Raw genomic sequence first — 23034 nt, forward strand, 5'->3', positions numbered from 1 at the left:
AAATCAGTGTTTATTAAGAGGCCTCTCATTTGTGAGAGCAGCAAAGATAGAGAGGTGCATTCATTTGTCATCAATGTCTTTCCGGAGCCTATACTCTAAAAAAATTGCATGAATTGATTTTTTTAACCTTTTTTGTATTCATACTTATAGAAAATAATACTTGCTTCTTATAAAATAGCCAAATACTACAAAAACAAATGACAATGCAAGTAGAAGTTCTTGGTAATCTTACACCATAGAGAAAACTACTTCCAATGCCTTCTAACTTTTTCTATATGTATATAAACATGTATTTTTTAAAAAATAAAATTACACTGTAAATGTTAATTTGTGCCTTTTCTATATGCAATAATATATTTCAGAAATATATTTTAATATATAAAAATTGAGCTACTTTTTTAACAGTAGCATAGTACTTTATGTGTGGGTGCTATAATTTATTTACCAAGTTATTTTTTGAGTTTTTAAATTTCTGTCATACAGTTCTTTAAATAAATTTCTCCATTGCTTATAATTCTTTTACCTTGAATTTAAATCTCATCTCTGGAAAAATTAATGAGAAGTCAGTATGAGAAGCTTAATGTGGAGAGAATCATCCACAAAAGTCTATGGGATACAAGTGGTACCAGAAAAAGGGACATACAAGTCCAACTTCCTTGAATAAGTGACAAGGAGAGTAATAAATAATTGGAAAAGACCATATTCCAGATTTGAGCAAATGTGCAAGTAGGGAAGAAATGGGGATAGGTATGGGGTAAAGGATTAAGGAAAAGGAGAGAAAGGTAGGTTGAAATAAAAGATTCTTGACATAGATGGTGAGCTGTTATAAAGTTTTTACAGAGAGAACTGAAATGCTTTAGTTAAATTCAAGCTTGATATTAATTAATAATATATTGTGGCTATCAAAAAATATTAACAATCCCAGGCTGCAAAAAATAACAGCACATATCAAGGTAAGCAATATCTCATTGTCATCCACATTTGTCAGATAAACATCTGAGTTATCTAGATAAGTAAAATATTGACATATCCATAGACAAAGACAGACAGTGAGAGAACATATCATCATGCATCATAAAAGTAATTGTTGAAGGACTGGGACATATTTAGCCTGAACAACAACAACAACAAAAAAAGACAAGGAGAGATATGATAACTATTTTTTTAAATGTGAAGGACTATCACATGGAAAGGGATTAAACATGTCTCTTTGTTCCCAAAATGGTGGAACAGGTCCAACCAGTATCAACTACAAGAATATAGATTTTGAATCAACAGAGAAAAAAAAAACACTTCTATTTTGCTAAATGGGTCTTTTTTAAAGTTTAATTTAAATATATTGATGACACCTTGTGTAATTTCCATTATTCAGCTAATATTTTCTTCAAAAATAATACAGGAGTGAAATTCAACCTAGTCCTTAGTGAGTTCTCATTAGTTGTTAGTGAGATTCAAAATAATAATGTCTTATTATACACTGAAAAAGAAAAGTTTTCAAATAATTTAATCTCTTTCTTCTTATGCTTATTTCTTAATTGCATGCCTCGGCCCACCATGTGCCCTCAACATCCACTGAAGTAGAGAGCACATCAAAAGCCCACCTGAAAATGTAAATATTAGAAAAATATTCACGGTTGGTTTATAAAGAGTAAAAATTGGCATTTAAAGCAATGGTAATTTACTCTGATCTGTAATTTGAGCTACTGTGCTGAAATTGTTCATTTGGAAATTACCAAATGCTTGGGTCTCATTTGTGATCTTCCTGAATACACCCAGAACACAAAAAAAGTCATAATGACCAGCTGAGTCACCACTACCATCTCTCTGAAGCATGCTCCCCAAATTTTAATGCCATTTTCTGTAGTGCAGCAAAGAAGATTCCCAACCATAGCCTACTAACACTACAGGATGAGCCCAAGATAGTATGGAACCTGCAATGTGTTCAAAAGTTATCACAATCTTCTGCCATTCTCTACTCCTCCCATGGTCAAATTGTTATGCCACTGATCATTTTGGCTTTGCAGACCATCTCCATCACCCACTCCCATTAGTCACTACCTGAATATAAATGGAAAACCATTTAAATTTATGGGACTAGGGGGCTACTTTTGATCATATCCCAAAAATAATGATTTGAGCACTTGATGAAATTAAACTCAGATTATGGAAAAATACTAAAAGCAAAAATAGAGACATAATATAGATACATGAATACTCTAAAATATAAGTACATAGAAACCCCTGTACTATCCTGTGGTTCATACTTTATAATACAGGGGGTCCTTGGGTCATGACAGTTTCAACATACAATGTTTCGAGTTTATAATGGTCACTCCCATAAAAACTTAAAAATATTGAGATGTGAGTGTTTTGGCTTACACTGTTAGCATCGTACTTATGGTCTATGTGGGCAAACTAGTTTGGTTGTGCACAGTGGAAGAATGCACAGTTCAGTGTAAAACACAGTATATTTATGTCCTTTTCCTTTTTCTGTGGCTTAGTTGGGTTTTCATGTTCTAATTTATGATTTTACAGCTGTGTTAAGATAGGTAAGTGACTTAGGCTAGGTTGTGTTTGGACTTACACCAAAATTCGGGTTGCATCACTGTCATAGAAACAAAACTGTCATAACCCGAAGAACCCCTGTATATACTATTCTTCTCAACTTCTCCAGCCCTGACTCCAAAAAGGTCACCAAAAACCCAAGCATCTAATTTTTTTTCTTTTTCCCATTCATTATAGATCCACACTGTTAGTAATTAATAGTTGTCTGATATAAATTAACTAAAAAGAAACCAAGTAATTTAATTGAGAAACAGGAAGAACTCAGGAAGATTTAATATGATTGAACTTTTTCATAATGTTGTGATCAAAGAATCAGTATATCTTTTTTATAGCCTGCTTTTGTCAGGTTTTCTTAGAGTTATTTCACTTGAAAGGTATAATTTACTTTGTTGGGTAATCATATCTATGTAAAGATCAGCCTATTATAATGAAGTCCTATCTTTACTAAAACTACCTCTAATTCTGAAGAATGTTTATGTGAACGTTGAAAGAAATGAGCTTCAACTACAATAGGAAAGATTTTGGCCAGAAAAAAAGGAAGAAACTCTTGGCATTTACTCCATAGATAGTTTGATAATAATGTCAATGAAAACAATTAGGTAGTTTACTTCAGTTGTGATTGATTAACTATAGGCTTGATAAACACCTAGCCTGGTGCCCACAAGTTGTAGAATCTTCTTTCCTTTCAAACAAGATAGAGGTGCCAACTGTCTGAAAGGTTAAGGCTGAGGTTATGAGTAAGTCTGCTGTCCACAGTAGATAAGGTTCACAGAGACCAAATGGACTGTGAATAAAAACTCAATAGAACGTTTAATGCCTTGAGAAAGATTTTTAAAAGAAAAAATCATTGTAGCTGTCTTTCCTTTCAGGATTCTCCATTCTCCAAGCAATTATGGAAGCAGCAGTGCAAAACAACTGGCAAGTGACAGCAAGGTCCGTGGGAAACATAAAGGATGTCCAAGAATTCAGGCGCATCATTGAAGAAATGGACAGGAGACAGGAAAAGCGATACTTGATTGACTGCGAGGTTGAAAGGATTAACACAATTTTGGAGCAGGTAAGTTCGAGATTTATTCTACCTCTAACCAACATGTTAAATCTCCAACCTGAGGCAGTTCTCATTTCTGCTAATAAATTAAGTAGCCAACCAGACTAAATGTGTCAACAGTTTTTGATAGTCTCTCTAATCCTTTTTTTCCCTCCCAAATGGCTGCAGAAAAAAAAAAGAATAAGAAGAAAGAAAAATTCTAAGCTGTTGAGTAATGCATTGCTATTATTAATCTGGAAGTCTGCAATTTAATGCTACCTATCAGATAAACACACCCTTCCACACCCCTGTTTCGTAAATAGTTGACTCTTTCAAAGCAATCTCCTTCCTTTCCCATACCATCCATCCTTCTGGCAAGGAACAGACAAGAAATCAGGCAGGTCAGAAGGGTAGGGTCTTCGTTTCAGGGGCCTAATTGCAAAGTGTCAGGACAGTATTCACTAGGTTCCAAAATTTGTGGATGTTTTTGCAGGATATCCCTTGGGGTAGTATATGTAATTTAAGACCTATTTTTAAGATGACATATGAGAAAAAAAAGTTCATGGTTTTTAAAATGTGAACAAAGTGAAAAAGATTTAGAGGATTTAGACTAGGGGAAAATATTATTCAATGGGCAAAATGTATTTATTATTAAGCTTGGATATTTAAAATTAAAATTAAAAATATTAGAAGAAATGTTTCACCCTAAGCTAGATGGATACACTAGAACAAAGAGTCAAATTGAAATGTGGTAAAAGTTTATTATTTTCCTTAGTAGTTTTATTGCCAGTTAATAACAAAATGCCTATGCTGCCATGAACAAAACTAGAAGGGAAATATTTCCATTCTAATTTCATCCCAGTATACCTGGGAGCCAAAACAGATTCAGAGATTGAAATTATAGTGAGCAGCCAATTGCCTGGGAGAGCTGTTTTATAAAAAATTAAATGTTAACAATTTATAAGGAAGAGAATGCAAAAAAAAAAAAAAGGTAAGGAAAAGGAAGGGAAGGAAGGTAAAGAGAGGAGAGGAAAGAGGAGGGAGGAAGGGAGAGAAAAAAGAGCGATGATAAAAAGAAAGAAAGGAAGAAGAAATAAAGAAGAAAGAAAAAAGGAAGGAAGGAAGGAAGGAAGGAAGGAAGGAAGGAAGGAAGGAAGGAAGGAAGGAAGGAAGGAAGGAAGGAAGGAAGGAGGGAGGGAGGGAGGGAGGGAGGGAGGGGAGGGAGGGAAGGGAGGGAGGGAGGGAAGGAAGGAAGGAAGGAAGGAAGGAAGGAAAGAAGGAAGGAAGGAAGGAGAGAGAGAAAGAAAGAAAGAAAGAAAGAAAGAAAGAAAGAAAGAAAGAAAGAAAGAAAGAAAGAAAGAAAGAAAGAAAGAAAGAAAGGAAGAAAAAGGAAGGGAAAGAAAGAATATGAGAAACTGCTGGCTTTGCATTGTAGAGATTTAAAGCTGTCACCTTCTTAAAAACGGCATCACCTCTAGTGAATCACAACCTGGCTAAATCAAACTTCTCAACATTCTCTTGAGCTATCCAAATGACCTACCCCTCCCTTCCAAAAAAAAAAAAAAAAAAAAAAAACAAAAACAAAACAAAACAAAACCCTGCCTTTGATTTTCTTAGATCTTGAAAGTGAAGAATCAGGTCAGTGATGTTAGTGTATGTACTACATGCCCTCTAAAACTTTTTACCAAAATAGCCTTTTAGTGGGTGACCTACTTAATAGCCTAAAGCAGAGGAACATCCTCCTTGCTGTACTTTGTATTTCTTCTTTTGTACTAGTGACTTCACCTTCCTGTGTATCTTATATTTTGTTAAATCTTTTGAGTTTTATTGGACCTTATACTATAGTCTGGAATTTTTCAGCATAATGGAATAAAAAAAAGCACTGGGTAGAACTCTGAATTCTGTATAGCTGTGGGATCTTGGGCACTTAAATATCAATGCCTCAGCTGCCTTATCTACATAATGGGGAAAATAAAATTTTCTCTACCTCACATGGTTGGTATAATTGCTTCAAAAGGCATAAAATGCTGTGGAAAAAAATAATCATTATTACTAAAACACTTCCAGGAAAACTAAAATAACATTTTTTTGAAAACCCTGTTATCTTTTTTCATGACTCATTTTCTATCTTTCATTTGCCTATATGCAAACTCACAATTTCCCTTAAAATACTTTCCATACTATTATTCAGGGAGCATTGTTCAAAGAAAGCATTTAGCAATATCCAGGTAAGGCTAGAGAGTTAATTTTACTTATTTTTCTGCTTTTCAAGAAATTGTCATAAAACAACTCATAATTGTTTTCTCTACCATTTAAGGAATTTCTACTGGGCCATATTACTTTGAGGTAAGGGCCATGTTTGCCCTGTTCACTGTTCTATTACCAGTGACCAATAGAGTACCTGGCTCATAGAGTTAGATGGATAGATGAACGGGTGGATGAATTTGAATAAGCACATTCCAACAAATTTCACTATGACTTTCCTATACTTACATCAAGGGGAAAAACAGCGCCTGTAGCCACATGATATGATTATTAAAGCACATTTTTCTCAAAGGTTTAAGATATTGTCTCTGCTCTAACCTATTCTAATGATATCACGAACTTGCCAAAGTTTAGATTTTTTGTATAAAATAAATTTCTCATTAAACAAATTGTTTAAATTAAGTAACAAATTCAACATATTTCTTTAGAGAAAACATTTTTTGAAGTAAATTTTATATTAAGATTCAGAAATACCACTTTCTCATTGATTTCTAACCATTCTTAGCAAACTTATCATAATTCACTATACAGATTATGGGTTGGAATGATAATATTTATAACTCAATCTGTATCCAGTCCTCCAAAGAAAATGCCCCCATTTTCCAAAGGGGTTTTCAGCTTTTGTGTGGGTGTCATTTTCATGGAAGGAAACTCCTATTGCCTCCTACAAAATGACTCTTAACACCACTATTAGAGATAAAAGAGCCTGTTACACCACTATAACCTTATTCCCTCTAGATCAGATTTTGACATAAAGTAAGTTCATATTGTACACTATATCCAATCAGTAATAATGAAAAGACTTCAATATGGTATAACTTTTCAAATATAAGCTGGTCATCAATATAGTATTATATAGCACAACCTCCCCGTTTCATGATATAGCCTCTAATTTTTCTTGTGAATGTTCAGACACTCATGGGGTAAATTAAATTACTTTCAACATTTCTTTCAAAGGCTCTTTTTTTATCTCTTTCAACCCTTAACACTACAGCAGAAACAAAAACTCCATTAGGTACTAATCTGTCTTTAATATTTCTCCTTAACAGTTAATCTGTAAATAAAGTATTTCAAATTTACAGCTACAAGAATTAACATACAAAAGGACAGAGCTAGAGACAAATGAAAGCATGAAGGGTTGTCTGGGCTCACAAAGAATATTAAGAAACTGTAAATTCTATATCTAAGAATTAAGAGCACTTTCTGCTGGAAAATGTATGTGTACTAGGGTGAATGAACCATTGACCTGACCTGATATAGCATTCCTATTACTGTACTGCATTGGTGAGGTGCTCGTCAGTGGTGGACAGCTGCCTTAAATCAATGAACAATCCAAACATTAACTTTTAAAAAGGTTGCCTCTCATGGAGTTATCTACCATAATTGAATATATTTTCCACCCCAGTAGCATATATCTGTGGACTGCTTTGGAAGGTCAGACCCCGTAAAATGAATGGATCTGTTATACATTAATGTTTAATTGGAGAAGCAGCATAGCATAGAGTTTTAGAGCATGGACACAGAAGCTAGTCTGCATGGATTTTGTCACTTTCTAGCTGTGTGACCTGGGGCAAGTTACTTAACTCTCTGTGCCTCCATTTCCTGGTTGTAAAATTGGAATGATATCTATACCTTAATGAACTGATATATGCAAAGCATTTAGAAAAAGTGTCCAGGCTCTGGTCAGTTGTCTCAGTGGATAGAGTGTCAGCCTAACACATGGATATCCTGGGTCTGAGTCCTGGTCAGGGCACACAAGAGAAGTGATGATCTGCTTCTCTCCCTCTCCCTCCGCTTCTTCTTCTCCCTCTCCCTCTCCCTCTCCCTCTCCCTCTCCCTCTCCCTCTCCCTCTCCCTCTTCCTCTCCCTCTCCCTCTCCCTCTCCCTCTCCCTCTCCCTCTCCCTCTCCCCCTTATTTTCCTTTTTCTCTCATGCAGCCAGTGGCTCAATTGGTTTCAGCATTGGCCTCAGGTGCTGAGGATAGCTTGGTTGGTTCAAGTGAGTCAGCCTGTGATGCTAAAAATAGCTCAGTTGATTCAAGAATTTTACTCAGATGAGGTTTCTGAATGGATTCCAGTTGGGGCACATGTCTCACTATCTCCCCTATTCTAGAAGGAAGGAAGGAAGGAAGGAAGGAAGGAAGGAAGGAAGGAAGGAAGGAAGGAAGGAAGGAAGGAAGGAAGGAAGGAAGGAAGGGAGGGAGGGAGGTGCCTAGCACATTGTATTTGTATAGTTCTTTGATGTTAAACAAAGTGTTTTCACATTGATTTATTTCATTTGAGCCTCACTGTGTGAGGCAGGCAGGGTGGATATACTTATTCCAGAATAACATATGATAAATTGATGCTTAGGGGCATTTAGATGATTTGCCCAAATGTGGCTTTCTATTCAAACCTAGTAAGTGGCAGAGTAAGAACAGAACTCAAGCCTTCTGACTGCTAGTCCAGTGCTCTTGCCCCTAAACTGAAACACCTTTCTTAATTTCTAAGTCATTTATTATTTAGCCAATGTCAAACCCTAAATTAGGCCCACTCATCAGGTTACTTCTTAAAACAATTGCAAAGCTTTGGAGATGATCCAGAGAAAAGCAGGGAAAAAAAGAAAAGGATTAATGCATTAGAAAATAGGGCCTATGAGGAAAGTTTAAATGAGTTGAGATTGTTTAGCCTAGTGAAAAAGAGCCAAGAGGCACTTTTAATCACTCTCCTCAAGTATAAAGAACTATCATAAAGAGGGCACTGACCAACTGTTGTGTATGCTTAAGGACAATACCAGAGCAAATTAACTTGACTAGAGAAAGAGTCAGCATTAGAAAGGACTCATTACAGCCCTGACCTATTAGCTCAATCAGTTAAGAGCATCATCCTGAAACAACAAGGTTGTAGATGCAATCCTCAGTCTGGGAACAAATAGGAAGCAACCAACAAGTGCATGACTTAATGGAACAAGAAATGGATGCTTCTCTTCCCCACATCCCTCCTTCCCTTCATCTCTGTCTCTCTGAAAAATCAATAAAAATTAAGCCCTGGCAGGATGAATAAGATGTTAGAGCATCATTCTGACTGCAGAAGTTACCAGTTTGACTCCCAGGTCCAGGCACATATAGGAGCAGCTCAATGTTCCTGTCTCACTCTTCCTGCCTCTCTCAAGAAAAAGAAAAAAAGAAATGTACCATATTTTTCCATGTAAGACACTCCCATGTATAAGAAGCACCTTAATTTGGGGGCCCAAATTTTGAAAAATAAGTCACATAAAATTATTAAACTCAAGTTTTATTCATCATAAAATTTATACAACTCCTTATCACTGCCAAAACTTCCATCCATCAGCTTGTCCTCATCTGTGTCTGATGAGGAATCACTGTCTTCAACAATGAGTGCAAAAACAAGCGCAAAATATCAGGAAATGCAAGTAAAAATAAATCTACAACCACTGTATAAGACGCACCCAGTTTTAAGACCCCAAATTTTTCGAAAAAAAGGTGTGTCTTATACATGAGGAAATATGGTGTATATATATATACTGTGTGTGTGTGTGTGTGTGTGTGTGTGTGTGTGTATGTGTGTGTGTAGGGCTCAGTACAAGGAGAGGGGAAACTGGAAGAAAATAAAATCTCACCAGCTGAGTCTATATGAAAGTGAGACCATACTGAATTAATGAAAACTCAAATATAGAATAGTTTTAAGATTGTTTTCAAGGATGTACAAATATTCCAAGTTAATCCTTTGTTGACTAGTAACTACCCTTATAGAAGACTCATTTTAATGAATAGATAAGGATATCTTCTAATTTGGCTCTCCATTGAAAATCTAAAATGTTTACTCCTTAAAGAGATTTAAACACCCCCTTCAGTCTTTACCATGCTTTTCTTTTTTCTATATATAATTCAAAAGTAAATCTCAGCATAGATCCTGCTTGAATTATGGCTTATACGAACTGAGTGGAGCCTAAACCAATATATTTCAATGTGCTACACGGTAAAAAAAATAATTATATATATATATATATATATATATATATATATATATATATATATATATATATATATATATATATGATTTTCCTAGAAATACCCCAGGGTAAAATCACCTTATCACAGATTATGTGAAGCTCTTCTTAAGGACAGAATCCTAAATCAGTCTCTACAGCTCAGTCTCTACAGTTTCTTTCATTTGAGGAACCCTAACTATTACCTCAATGACAATCATTAAAAAAAAATAAAACAACCAATTAGTAAATCGTGTTTGAAAAGATAACAATTTAAACAAGAGAAACAATATTAGGGGCCCTTCTCAAGTATGAGGCTATAACACAAATAAGACAGTGCTCACTCCGAAATACCATATGTCTAACAATTAAGGTCACTAGAGCACACTGTTGTCAATAGCTAGACCTAGGTCAAGTGAAGTTAAAATGTTATAGCCTTATGTCTTCTCCTTACCTCACCCTCCAGTCAGCACACAGTGGTACTGACAAGCTCCTCTCTCCCTTTTGTTCCCCTTTTGTCCTAGCCTTTACTCTCAATGTTCTTTGTAAGCATTTAGCTGATGTACCAATCCATAAGACAGTTTGGGTTAGCATCTCTACTTCTTGAAATATTTTGTTTGTGGTATGGCTGAATGAACACAAACTTGCAAATCAAGTCAACATGACTTCAAATCCTAGCTTCATCAAATCCGTGTTGCATGACATTGATAAAAGTGACTTAATTTCTTTGAGGCTCAGTTTTCTCACCCTAAAATACCATTCCACTACCTTCCATTTATGTGATCCTCATGTGTTGTGAAGATCAAATAAGATAATATATGGAGAGCACCTGGCACAGTGCTCGGCACTCTATAGGTACTCAATGACTGGTACATAACTAATTGATCATGAATGGTAAGTTTTTGTGCTCATAAAAATTTATTATTTAAGGACTGTTGCTCAAGAACAGTGTCCTCATGGATTTTTCCAAGATAACAGTTTAATCCAAGTTCTTATGAAAACAGGTCTAAGACTTAAGCTATGCTCAGGTCCCACTAATACAGTTTTAATGTTAGATCACTTCTGTTTTTTTATCCAGTGTAACATTGGGCAATAAACATGGACTGATTAGCTCAGGGACTATTTGAGAATTAACTAGATTTTTCAGTATCACTTAAAATAATAAAAGGCACTAAAACATTGAACTACATATGACAACTGAATTTTGTTGTTATTGTTGTTAAAAAAAAAGTATATTTGAGAAAAACTGACAACATATGCAAGGGAACAAGATCTCAAATGCTCCTGGCAACTGAATATTTGCAATAACAAATATGTATTAAGTACTTACAATGTTCAGATACTATTTTAATCAATGTGCATGGATATATGTGTTCATATATCTCATGTGAGTTAATCCTCATCTTAGCACTGTAAGGTACACGAGACTATTATCTCCATTTTACAGATGCAAGAATTAAGACTTCTTAGACATCATACATCTATCTATAATTGGTGAAGCCAGAATTTGAACCCAGGGAATCTGACTCCAAATTCGTTAATCACTGCACTAATCAGCCATGCATGTGACTAAGGTTTTTAATCAGAGTAGAGTCAAAGCAGAGGTTTTAAGAAATAAGCATTCTGATGGGATATAGAACTGCTCTGTTTACAAGCATTGTTAAACAACAAACATTTCACAGATACTTCCTCCACCTGATGAGGATTCATATTCACTAACAAAAAAAAAATTGAAAATATGCCACTTAAAACTACCTTTTGGTGAAAAACTCATTTATAATTAACAGTTTCATTTACTTATGGTGCTAAAAACAATCTAACTATGCACTGGACCCCAGAAGAGTAGGAATAAATCACAGGGAGTACTTCTTAAGAAGATATGTAAGTATAACTAGCATTTCCATCTGCATGCATTTCTTCTCGGTTAAAGAACCAGTCTTCATTATTTTATCAAAACTGCCCTAAGTAATGCCCATTTCCTCTTTTCTTTACTAAGGCATACCCTAAATGTAACTGATAAAGTCTGGACGGTATGATTCCTCTTCCCTCTATTATTCCCAAGAAAATCAAGCATAAAATAGGACTGGTTCTGAAAAGGTATGAATGTCCATAAGATAAGGATTTGGGTGGGTGCTTTGCATTTGTAAGTCATTAGACTTGAGCACAAGTGTTCCAAAGGGAATATTCTTCTCTACCACCTGGTATCACCTTTAAAACTAGATAAGAGGGGCCACTGCCTTGAGCCTCATGCTTTAGAGGGCTCTTCATACCATAAACACTGAAAAACAAGGACATTTATTTTATTTCTGTCTCGAGAGGTTTTTTTGGAATGTTAGTAGCTGGTTGAGCATCAAGGAGAAAAGGGAGAGGACACATAAGCCAAACTGAGACTCCAGATCAGAGCACAAAGGCACAGGGGTTGTGAGGAGTGGGATGGTGTCAAGAGCAGTGGCAGCAAAGCAGAAAATGACAATTTATGTCATAGGAAACAAGAAAATGGCTCATTTTGTTTAAATTGGGCCTTTCCAAATTATTCTATGTGACAAGTTTTTATTTAGTTGACAAATGCATAAACAGACGAGACCAAGTCATACCTTGTTTTTTGGACTTTTTGACATTTACTTTTTTAAAATACTATTGAATTAATTGGGGTGACATTAGTCAATAAAATTATACAGGTTTCAGGTGTACAATTCTATAATACAACATCTCTATATTGTATTGTGTTCACCACCCCAAATTAAATCTCCTTCCATCACCATTTACCCACCACGTACCCTCTTCCACCTCCCCACACCCTCCTTTACCTCTGGTTGTTGTCTGTGTTGGCTGTTATTTGTGTCTATGAGATTTATTTTTCTTTGTTTAATCCCTTCACCTTTTTTAACCAGCCTCCCAAACACCCTCTGCTCTGACAGGTGTCATTCTGTTCCCTGTATCTATGAGTTTGTTTCTATTTTCTTTGTTAGTTTAGTCTGTTCATTAAATTACATACATAATTGAAATCACATGGTACTTGTCTCTTTCTGACAGGTTTATTTCACTTAGCATAATACTCTCCAAGCCAATCCATGCTGTTACAAAAAGGAAGATTTCCTATGGCCCAGTAGTATTACACTGTGTAAATGTACCACAGCTTTTTATCCATTCATCTACTGATAGACACTTAGGCTGCTTCCATATCTTGACTATTGTAAATAATGTTGCAATGAACATAAAAGTGCATATATACTTTCAAATTAGTATTTCAGGTTTCTTCATATATATCCTAAGAAGTGGCATCACTGGGTCATAAAGCAGTTCCATTTTTAATTTTTGGAGAACTCTCCGTACTGCTTTTCACAGTGCTGCATCAATTTGCCTTTGAAGCAACAGTGCATGAGAGTTCCTTTTCTCCATATCCTCAATGACACTTGATGTTTGACAGATATGAGGTGATACCTCACAGTGATTTTAATTTGCATTTCTCTGATGATTAGTGATATTCAGCATCTTTTCATATGTCTATTGGCCATCTGGATGTTCACTTTGGAAAAGTATCTATTCAGATCCTCTAGCCATTTTTAATTGGATTGTTTTTTTTTGGTGTTGAGTTTTATTATAATTCTTTTTCATTATTTGGATTATTCTTTTTTAATTTTTAAATTTTATTTAGAAAATTAACTTTAATAGGCTGACAATGATCAATAAGAGAACATAGGTTTCAGTAAACATTTCTATAGCATTTGAATTGTTAGTTATGTTGTATACCCATCAACCAAAGTCAAATCATATTTGTCACCTCATATTTGTCCCTCTTTACACCCTCCCCCATCCTTCTTACCCCCCCCACATCTCCACATCACCTGCCCCCTGGTAACCACTTCATTTTTATCTATGTTCATGAGTCTCAGTTTCATATACCACTTCTGTGTGAAATTATACACTTTTAACTTTTTATGATGTACTTATTTCACTCAGTCTAATGTTTTCAAGGTCCAACTATGTTGTTATAAATGTCATATGTCATCATTTCTTATGGCTGAATAGTATTCCATTGTATAGATGTACCATATATTCTTCATCCAACCTTCTATCAAGGGACACTGTCATTTTTTACATAACTTAACCACTGTGACTAATGCTGCAATAAACATGAGGGTGCATGTGTCTTTGTGTACCAGTGTTTTTTACTTCTGGGGGTAGATACCTAGTAGAGGGATTTCTGGGTTATATGGTAATTCTATTCTTAATTTCTTGAGGAACTATCATATTTTCTTCAGTAATATTTGTACTAATTTGCATTCCCACCAGCAGTGAATGAGGGTTCCTTTTTCTCCACAGCCTCTCCAACACTTATTGTTACCTGTCTTGTTGATAACAGCCAATCTAACAGGTGTGAGGTGTTATCTCTTTGTAGTTTTGATTTGCATTTTTTGAACAGCTAGTAAAGATGAGCATCTTTTCATATATCTGTATGTTCTTGTCGGAGAAATATTTCAAGTCCTCTCCCCAATTTTTAATTGAATTGTTTGCTTGTTTATTGCTGAACTTTGTGAGTTCCTTATATATTTTGGATATTATCCCTTAATCAGAGCTGTTGTTTGCCAATATAATCTCCTATTTAGTTGGCTGTCTATTTGTTTTGCTGTCAGTTTCTTTGGCTGTGCAGAAACTATTCAGTTAGATACAATCCTATTCATTTATTTTTGCCTTTCCTTTCCTTGACTTTGGGGTCAAATTCATAAATTGTTCTCTACAGCCAAAGTTCATGACTTTATATGTTTTTTTCTATGTAATATATAATTTCAGATCTTATATTTAGGTCTGTGACCCATTTTGAATTAATTTTTGTGCAGGGAGCGAAACTATTATCAAGATTTGTTCTTTTGCATGCGGCTTTCCAATTTTCCCAGCACCATTGATTAAAGAAACTTTCTTTTCTCTGTGTGTATTTTTAACTCCCTTATCACAGATAATTTGTTTGTATATATGTGGTTTTATTTCTGGCCTTTGATTCTGTTCCATTGATCTATATATCTGGTTTTTCTTCCAGTACCATGCTATTTTGATTATTGTGGCTCTATAGTGTAATTTGAACTCAGGTTGTGTGACACCTCCGGCTTAATTTTTTCCCTCAGGATTACTTTGGCAATTTGGAGGGGATTTTTTGTTTGTTTGTTGTTGTTGTTGTTGTTTTGTATTTTTCTGAAGCTGGAAACGGGGAGGCAGTCAGACAGACTCCCGCATGCGCCTGACCGGGATCCACCCGGCATGCCCACCAGGGGGCGATGCTCTGCCCATCCGGGCGTTGCTCTGTTGCGACCAGAGCCACTCTAACACCTGGGGCAGAGGCCATGGAGCCATCCCCAGTGCCCGGGCCATCTTTTTGCTCCAATGGAGCCTTGGCTGTGGGAAGGGAAGAGAGAGACAGAGAGAAAGGAGAGGGGAGGGGTGGAGAAGCAGATGGGCACCTCTCCTGTGTGCCCTGGCCAGGAATCAAACCCGGGACTTCTGCACACCAGACCGATGCCCTACCACTGAGCCAACTGGCCAGGGCAATTTGGAGGTTTTTATGACTCCATAAAAACCTGGTTATTTTTTTTGTTCTATTTCTTTAAAAAGTAACATTGGGATTCTGTTGGGGATTGCATTAAATTTGTAAATTGCATTGGGTAATATGACTATATTAACTATGCTGATTCTTCCAATCCATGCATATGGAATATTTTTCCATTTCACTGTGTCTTATTCTATTTTTTTCAATGTTTTTTAGGTTTCAGTATATAGGTTCTCCACATCCTTAGCTAAGTTTATTCCTAGGTATTTTTTTTTGTTCTTGCAATTGTAAAAATTATTGTTTTTTTATTTCATTTTCCAATTTTTCATCATTGGCATATAGGAAAGCAGTGGAACTTAGTATATTGATTTTGTCGTTTTAGCTTTATTTATTTTTCTTTCTTTTTTATTTTTATTGATTTTAATTTATTGAGTTTACATGGATTCAAGGTCCCACTCAATATATCACCCTCAACCCCCACCCCTGAGATCCCTTTTATATCCCTTTTACCCTCCTTCCCCTAACTCTCTCCCCCCCTTCCCTCTAGGATTTGCTGTCTTGTTATCTATGTCTCAGTGTAGTGTGTGTGTGTGTGTGTGTGTGTGTGTGTGTGTATATATATATATATATATATATATTAGTGAAATTATATATATATATATATAATTTCACTAATTCATTTACCTGCTCTGATCCCATCCCCTACTCCCCCTTCTCTCTGACTGCTGTCCTTCTAGTCTCTGTGACCCCGACTCTGCCTCTAATTCATTCCTTAGTTCACTTTGTTCATTAGATTCCACATATAAGTGAGATCATATGATATTTTTCTTTCTCTGCCTAGCTTAATTCACTTAGCATAATAATCTTCAGGTTCATTCATGCTGTCACAAAAGGTAAGATTTCATTCTTTTTCAGGGCCGTAAAATATTCCATTGCATATATGTACCACTGCATTTTAATCCACTCATCCACTGATGGACACTTGGGCTGTTTCCAGATCTTGGCTATTATAAACAATGCTGCAATAAACATGTGAATGCATATATTCTTTTGAATCAGTAATTTTATATTCTTAAAATATATTCCTAAAAGGGGGATAGCTGGGTCAAAAGGCAGTACCAATTTTAATTTTTTGAGGAAACCCCATACAGTTATCCACAGTAGCTGCACAAGTCTGCATTTCCACCAGCAATACAGGAGAATTCCATTTTCTCTACAACCTCGCCAGCATTTATTGTGTATTGTTTTGTTAATGTGTGACATTCTGACAGGTGTGAGGTAGTATCTCATTGTGGTTTTCATTTGCATTTCTCTGATGATTAGTGACATTGAACATTTTTTCAAAAGCCTATTGGCCAAGATTACTTGAGAGGGGGTGGCAAGATGGTGATGGAGTAGGCAGGCATACCAACTTCCACCTCCCAGAACCAAAGTGGATTACAATTTAATTTTAAGAACAATCATCTGGAACAACCAACTTTGGACTAAATTAAGAGGATTCCTTAACCAAGGATCATTGAAGAAGCTACACTGAGACTGGTAGGAAAAGCAGAAACACATAGAGGGCTGCCCAGCTACGGGGAGCAAGCAGCAGCCTGGAAGGACTTGCATGGCTGAAGAGGAGTTTAGAAGAGAGGGGAGGGTCCTGGGGCCCAAGACCAAGGCCCAAGCCTATAGCCCCAGAACCAAAAAGAGGTATACAGACAGTATTTAGCTACAAAAGAAGCCAGGATACTGTTTTCAAGAAAGAGACAATTTTCTCAGACTCAGGATTTATCTTTAAGGGTCTTCACAGACAACCTTTTTGACAACCACTGACCCAGAACTCCGGGGGACAAAGTGCGCTGAGTGTACCAGAGTAGCAGGAAGAGAGTGTAATCGAGGAGGCATAGGGAAAAACACTTTGAGGGACAGCCACCCTAACCCCTGCGCTGAGTCACTCCCCAAATCTGAAGTGAATATTTCCCCTGGAACAAGCAATACCAGCAAAGGAAAGCAGGTCACCAGCCAAACAGAAGCTCTCCTGTTGCAGTCAGAGAATAGAATCACTTAGAAGCAGGGAGCCATCAAGGATACAGTATTGAGTGCTAAGGTCTGAGCTGCATCACCACTCCCACACTGCTGAGGGCTCGCCAGACAGCTGGTGGCAGCAGAAAGCAGGAGTGCAGTCCCGTCAGTGGAAGAGGAAGCCAGGGGCTGGCTGCAGCTGCAGACCAGGTGCAAGTGAAGATCTGCCCATGGGTGCAGAAGCTGGGGCCAGCCATGACTGAGGTCCATACATATGCACAGTCCCACTGTCAGGGGCGGATGTCCAGGGCTGGCCGCAGCTGTGGAAGGAATGCACAAAATTGGTCTGACCCGTGACTTTGGGCTGGGAACATGAGAGCAGTCCCGACTGCAGTACTGGCCACAGGAGCAAGGCAAAAGCTGGGAAACCAGCTGAGAATTGTGGCTGGGTGAAGGAGCACAGCCCCACCCATAGGCCAAGGCATGCAGCTCCTGGCATGCAAATGCAGTCCCACCAAAGAGGATGGGGTGAAGGGTGGGAGCTGGCCAAGGCTTGTAGCCGAGATGCAGGTGCACAGACCATCCCATGGGGGTGAGGCAGAGGCAGGGGTCCAGCCAGGGCTTATAACCCAAACATGTGAAGTCAGTCCTGCCAGCAAAGGTGAGGTGGAAGCCACTGTGACTGCCGCAGTGGACCAGCACCAGCAATGCCCATGCCCGAATACCCAAGGTGAAAGGGGTGGTGGGCCTGCAGACAGATCACACCAAGGGAACACAGAGGTAAGCCCCATTGGACTCCTGTGGCCACACACTTCTTATACACAGACAAAATGGGAAAGCAGAGAAATGCAACCCAACTGAATCAACAAGAGAAATCCCCAGAAAAAGATCTGAATGAGATAAAAATAACCCAATTACCAGATTCAGAGTTTAAAATAACGATTGTTAAGATGCTCAAAGATCTTAGAGCAGCAATGGATGGACATAATGAGCACCTAAATGATGAAATAACAAGTATAAAAAAGGACATTGAAATAATAAAAAAGAATCAGTCACAAATGACTGATTTCTGACAATATCAGAAATGAAGACCACACTAGAAGGAATTAAAAGCAGGATGAAAGAAGCTAAGGATTGAATTACTGACTTAGAAGACAAGATAAACAAAAGCAAAACAGTAAAAAGAAAAAAGGCTCAAAAAGTCTGAGAAAACTCTAAGAGAGCACTGTGACAACATGAAGTGGAATAACATCTACATCATAGGGGTTCCTGAAGGATAAGAGAAAAAACAAGAGGTAGAAAATCTGATTGAAGAAATCATAGCTGAAAACTTTCCTAAATTTATGAAGAAGAAAGTCACACAAGTTCAAGAAGCACAGAGAGTTCCATTAAGGATGAACCCAGAGAGGCCAACACCAAGACACATCATAATTAAAATACAAAAATTTAGAGATAAAAAAAGAATGCTAAAAGCTGTAAGAGAAAAGCAGTTTATTAACTACAGAAGAGCCTCCATAGGATGACATCTGACTTCTCAACAGAAACATTAGAGGCCGGAAGGGAATGGCAAGAAATATTCAAAGTAATGCAAAACAAGAGGCTACAACCAAGACTTCTCTATCTAACAAAGTTATCATTTAAAATTGAAGGAGAAATAAAAAGCTTCCAGTCCAAAAAAACAACAACAACAAGGAATTCATTACAACCAGGCCAATGCTACAAGAACTGTTAAAGGGATTGCTGTAAACAGAGCAAAGGGGGAAAATATCTAGTAAAAGAGAAATGTAAACTTAAAGATGAAAATGGCAATAAACAACTAAATATTAATAATAATCATATATGTAAATGTATTAAATGCTCCAATCAAAAGACTTGGGGTAGGTGCATGGATAAGAAAACAGGACACATACATATGCTGTCTACAAGAGACACACCTCAAAACAAAAGAGAAACATAGACTAAAAGTAAAGGGATGGGAAAAAATATTTCATGCAAATGGAAATGAAAAAAAGCTGGGGCAAAAATACTTATATTTGACAAAATATACTTTAAAACAAAGGCTATATAAGGGATAAAGAAGGTCACCACATAATAACAAAGGGGGAAATCCAACAGGAAAATAGAATCATTATAAATATCTATGCATCTAACATAGCAGCACCTAAATATATAAAACAGATTTTGATGGGCATAAAAAGCAAGATCACCAGCAATAGTATAATAGTAGGGGAATTCAATACCCCACTAACATCACTGGATAGATCCTCAAGAAAGAAAATTAACAAAGAAACAGCAGTCTTGAAGGACACATTAGATAACTAAACTTAATAGATATCTTTAGAACATTTCACCCTAAATCAAGAGAATACACATTCTTTTCAAGAGCTCATGGTATGTTCTCTAGGATAGACCACATATTAGAACACAAAACAAGTCTCAACAAAGAAGAAGAAAAAGATTGAAATCATATCAAACATCTTTTCAAATCATGATGATATGAAACTAGAAATCAACTACAATAGAAAAACTGAAAAACACTCAAACACTTCAAAGCTAAATAGTGTGTTATTAAATTAAAAATGAGTTAACAATGAGATCAAAGAAGAAAAAAAAATTTCCTTGAAACAAATGAAAACAAATATACAACAACTCAAAATTTATGATTCACAGCAAAAGCAGTCCTGAGAGGAAAGTTCATAGCACTACAGGCATACCTTAAGAAGCTAGAAAAGCTCAAATAAACAACTTAACACTGCATCTAAAAGAACAAGGAAAAGAATAGCAAGTAAAAGTAGAAGAAAGGAAATAATAAAGATCAGAATGGAAATAAATGACATAAAGTCTAAAAAAAATACAGAGAATCAATGGAACCAAGAGCTGGTTCTTTGGAAAAGTAAACAACATAGATGAACCTTTAACCAGACTCAACAAGAAAAAAAGAGAGCAGATGACGTCAGAGTAATGGCGGGGTAGGAAGAGATACCGATAAATCTCCCCCAAAACTCAACAAGATCTTCAACCAGAAACAGAAAAACCTATACTTGGAGCTTCCAGATGCTTCGCAACACACCCAAAGGTATGACTGAGTGAAAAATTGGCTAAATATATAACCAAACCCCTAAGGAAATAGGGAGTAAGAAATGCTCCGCCTTCCTCACTAACCTAAACAGGGCGGCTTTCTCTGGTAACTGTGAATATAGAAACTGAGGCGGGCAAAGGGGGTGAATACACCCAGGCCGCGACACAAACAGCCGAACCAGGCTGTGGCACGGAGATCCAAGCCGAGGAAAATCTGATCCTGTGGCAACCCGGGCAATACAAGCTAACACTCGCGCCAAACCCAAACAAAGAAAGACAAGCGGCGTGGCCATTTTACCCGGTCTCCTGGTTGGTGCGCAGTTAGTGGGCGAGAATTTCTTCCTAGGCCCCGAGTGTGGGTGCCCGTGTTGCCCCACGGAGAGGCAGGGTCGGAGGTCTTTCTGTGGGCCAAGGGCAGAGTCTCTGGGCAGCCCCAGCGCCCTGGGAAAGCCACGCACGGGAGGGAGTGAGAACTAATTCCAACAGTGGAGATTTTCCGTGCTGCTGGGGGTTTCACTCAGAGGGAAAGCGGCCGGCCTCATATCCTGGTTTGCGCGCGCAGATAAGGAGTGAGCGATTCCTCTGAGTGCCTCGGCAGTGCGCGCCCGTGTTATCGCACAGAGGGGCAGAGTCAGGGGCCTTTGTGTGGGCCAAAGCGGAATCTCGGGCTGCCCCAGAGCCTTGCAAAAGCCGCGCACAGGGACGGAGCGAGACTCAATTCCAACGCTGCAACTTTTCCATGCGGTTGGGGGTTTCACTCAGAGCGTGAGACTGCTGGCCGGATATCCTGGTCTGCGCGTGCAGCCAGTGAGTGAGAGTTTCCTCCAAGCGCCCCGGAAGTGGGCGCCCGCCTGTGTTACCGGACCGAGTGGCAGAGCCAGAGGTCTTTGAGTGGCCGGAAAGCCTGCCTGATTATGCTAGCAGCTCTGACTGACTGAGCCTTACCCAGAGCCCTGTGCTGAGTGGAAATAGAGTGAGGAGTTGCCAGCTCTTTGAGCCTCTTACTATCCAGACAGAGGCAGCAGCAACCCCATAGCTAGATTATCAGGCTACTAATTGAGGAAGGAAAGACTAGGAGAAAGGCTCCAGGAACACGGACTCTCTCACTGTCGGAGCCTATAAATGCTAATGAGCTTCGACTGCCAACGAGACTAAAGCACAATACATGACATTGCCATAGAGACTTATCAACTGCAAACCTCTACCTGAGCGTGCCAAATGGGCAAAACCCGGGGTACAGAGTCACCGACCAGGAAGAGGGAGAGAAAAGAAAAAGCAAGAAGATAACCTCTCAAAATCAAGAATAATCTGCAGACTTTATAACCTATCCCATTTTATTATATTTGTTCGTTTGTTTCTCTTACCTTCATTCTTGATACTTTTTTTTTCCTCCTCCAATTTGGCCGATTAACTCTCTACAGGTCTTACTCTCTCCTCTCCTTGAACCACACTACCCATAAGTGTTACATCTCCCATTATCTTTTCTCTTCTCTTCCTTTCTCTCTATGAGGGTTGCACTCCAAAACCCTTAACTCTCTCTCTCTCTCTCTCTCTCCTTTCTTTTTTCTTCTTTTAGTGGTTCCCTCTTTTTTTCTCTCTCTCTCTTTCTTTTCTTCCTCTATATTAGTTTCTTCCTTTCTCCTTTACATCTCCTCTCATTCAAACCTCAATAACAAACAAATTATCTTATCTGGGACTCAAACTTATGTTTCTGACATTTTGGGGGGTTTTTACTTCACCTGTTTAACTCACTAGCAGTGCTCCCATCCCTGGCTCTCCATATTATCTAGTTCTTGTTCCACTAAATACAATAGTAATTTTTTAATTTGTCCCCCCATTTTTCCGTTTTCCTCTTAATCCTCTCATCATAACTCTTAGACAACCAACACCTAAAAGCAAATCATTTTATTCTTGACCCAAATTTTTTCCTTATTTGCTTTTTGGGGGTCCATACGCTCTTTTTTTTTTCTTTTTCCTTTTTTTTTTTCTTTTTTTTTTTTCTTTTTTTTTTTTTTTTTTTTTTTGCTCCTTTATTACTTTTCCCCAATTCAGGCCCTCCATCACAGGCATTGTTTGTTATAATTCACAGTCCACCACAAAATTTTATCAAGAAATCTTGTGAGGAGAGGAGAGGAGAGGAGAGGAGAGGAGAGGAAAAAAGGAGGGGGGGAATAATTTCCTTTTTTTTTTAAACTTTTATTTTATTTTATTTTTCTTTATTTCATTATTAATTTTTTTAAAAAAAACAACTCTTCGATTTTTTATTTTTTTTATTATTTTTTTAAACTTTTTATTCTTTATTAAATCTCATTAATACTATCAACAACACCACCCTCAGATGCCATTAAGGAAGAGAAAATCGAATATCATGGATACAAAAGAAAGAGAGGTAACACAGCTAGATGAGGACAAATCTATGGAGAAAAAATTTAATATATTGGAAACCTTGGAGCTAAATGACAGAGAATTCAAGATAGAAATCCTAAAAATCCTCCGAGATATACAAGAAAACACAGAAAGGCAATTTAGGGAGCTCAGAAAACAACTCAATGAACACAAAGAATAT

At 37.4% G+C, this 23034-nt stretch overlaps 1 protein-coding gene across 4 annotated transcripts in view; it reads left to right on the forward strand.

Moving 5' to 3' along the window:
- Nucleotides 1-23034, forward strand: part of GRIA3 (glutamate ionotropic receptor AMPA type subunit 3) — a 435245-nt gene that overhangs the window by 160339 nt on the left and 251872 nt on the right. For all 4 annotated transcript variants that reach the window (XM_066356601.1, XM_066356603.1, XM_066356602.1 and 1 more), the window contains one exon: nucleotides 3435-3622. In XM_066356601.1, the coding sequence (XP_066212698.1) occupies nucleotides 3435-3622 (188 nt within the window). The remainder of the gene's footprint in view (nucleotides 1-3434; nucleotides 3623-23034) is intronic.

The sequence above is a fragment of the Saccopteryx leptura genome, chromosome X, assembly GCF_036850995.1.
Source record: "Saccopteryx leptura isolate mSacLep1 chromosome X, mSacLep1_pri_phased_curated, whole genome shotgun sequence".
Classification (NCBI taxonomy): domain Eukaryota; kingdom Metazoa; phylum Chordata; class Mammalia; order Chiroptera; family Emballonuridae; genus Saccopteryx; species Saccopteryx leptura.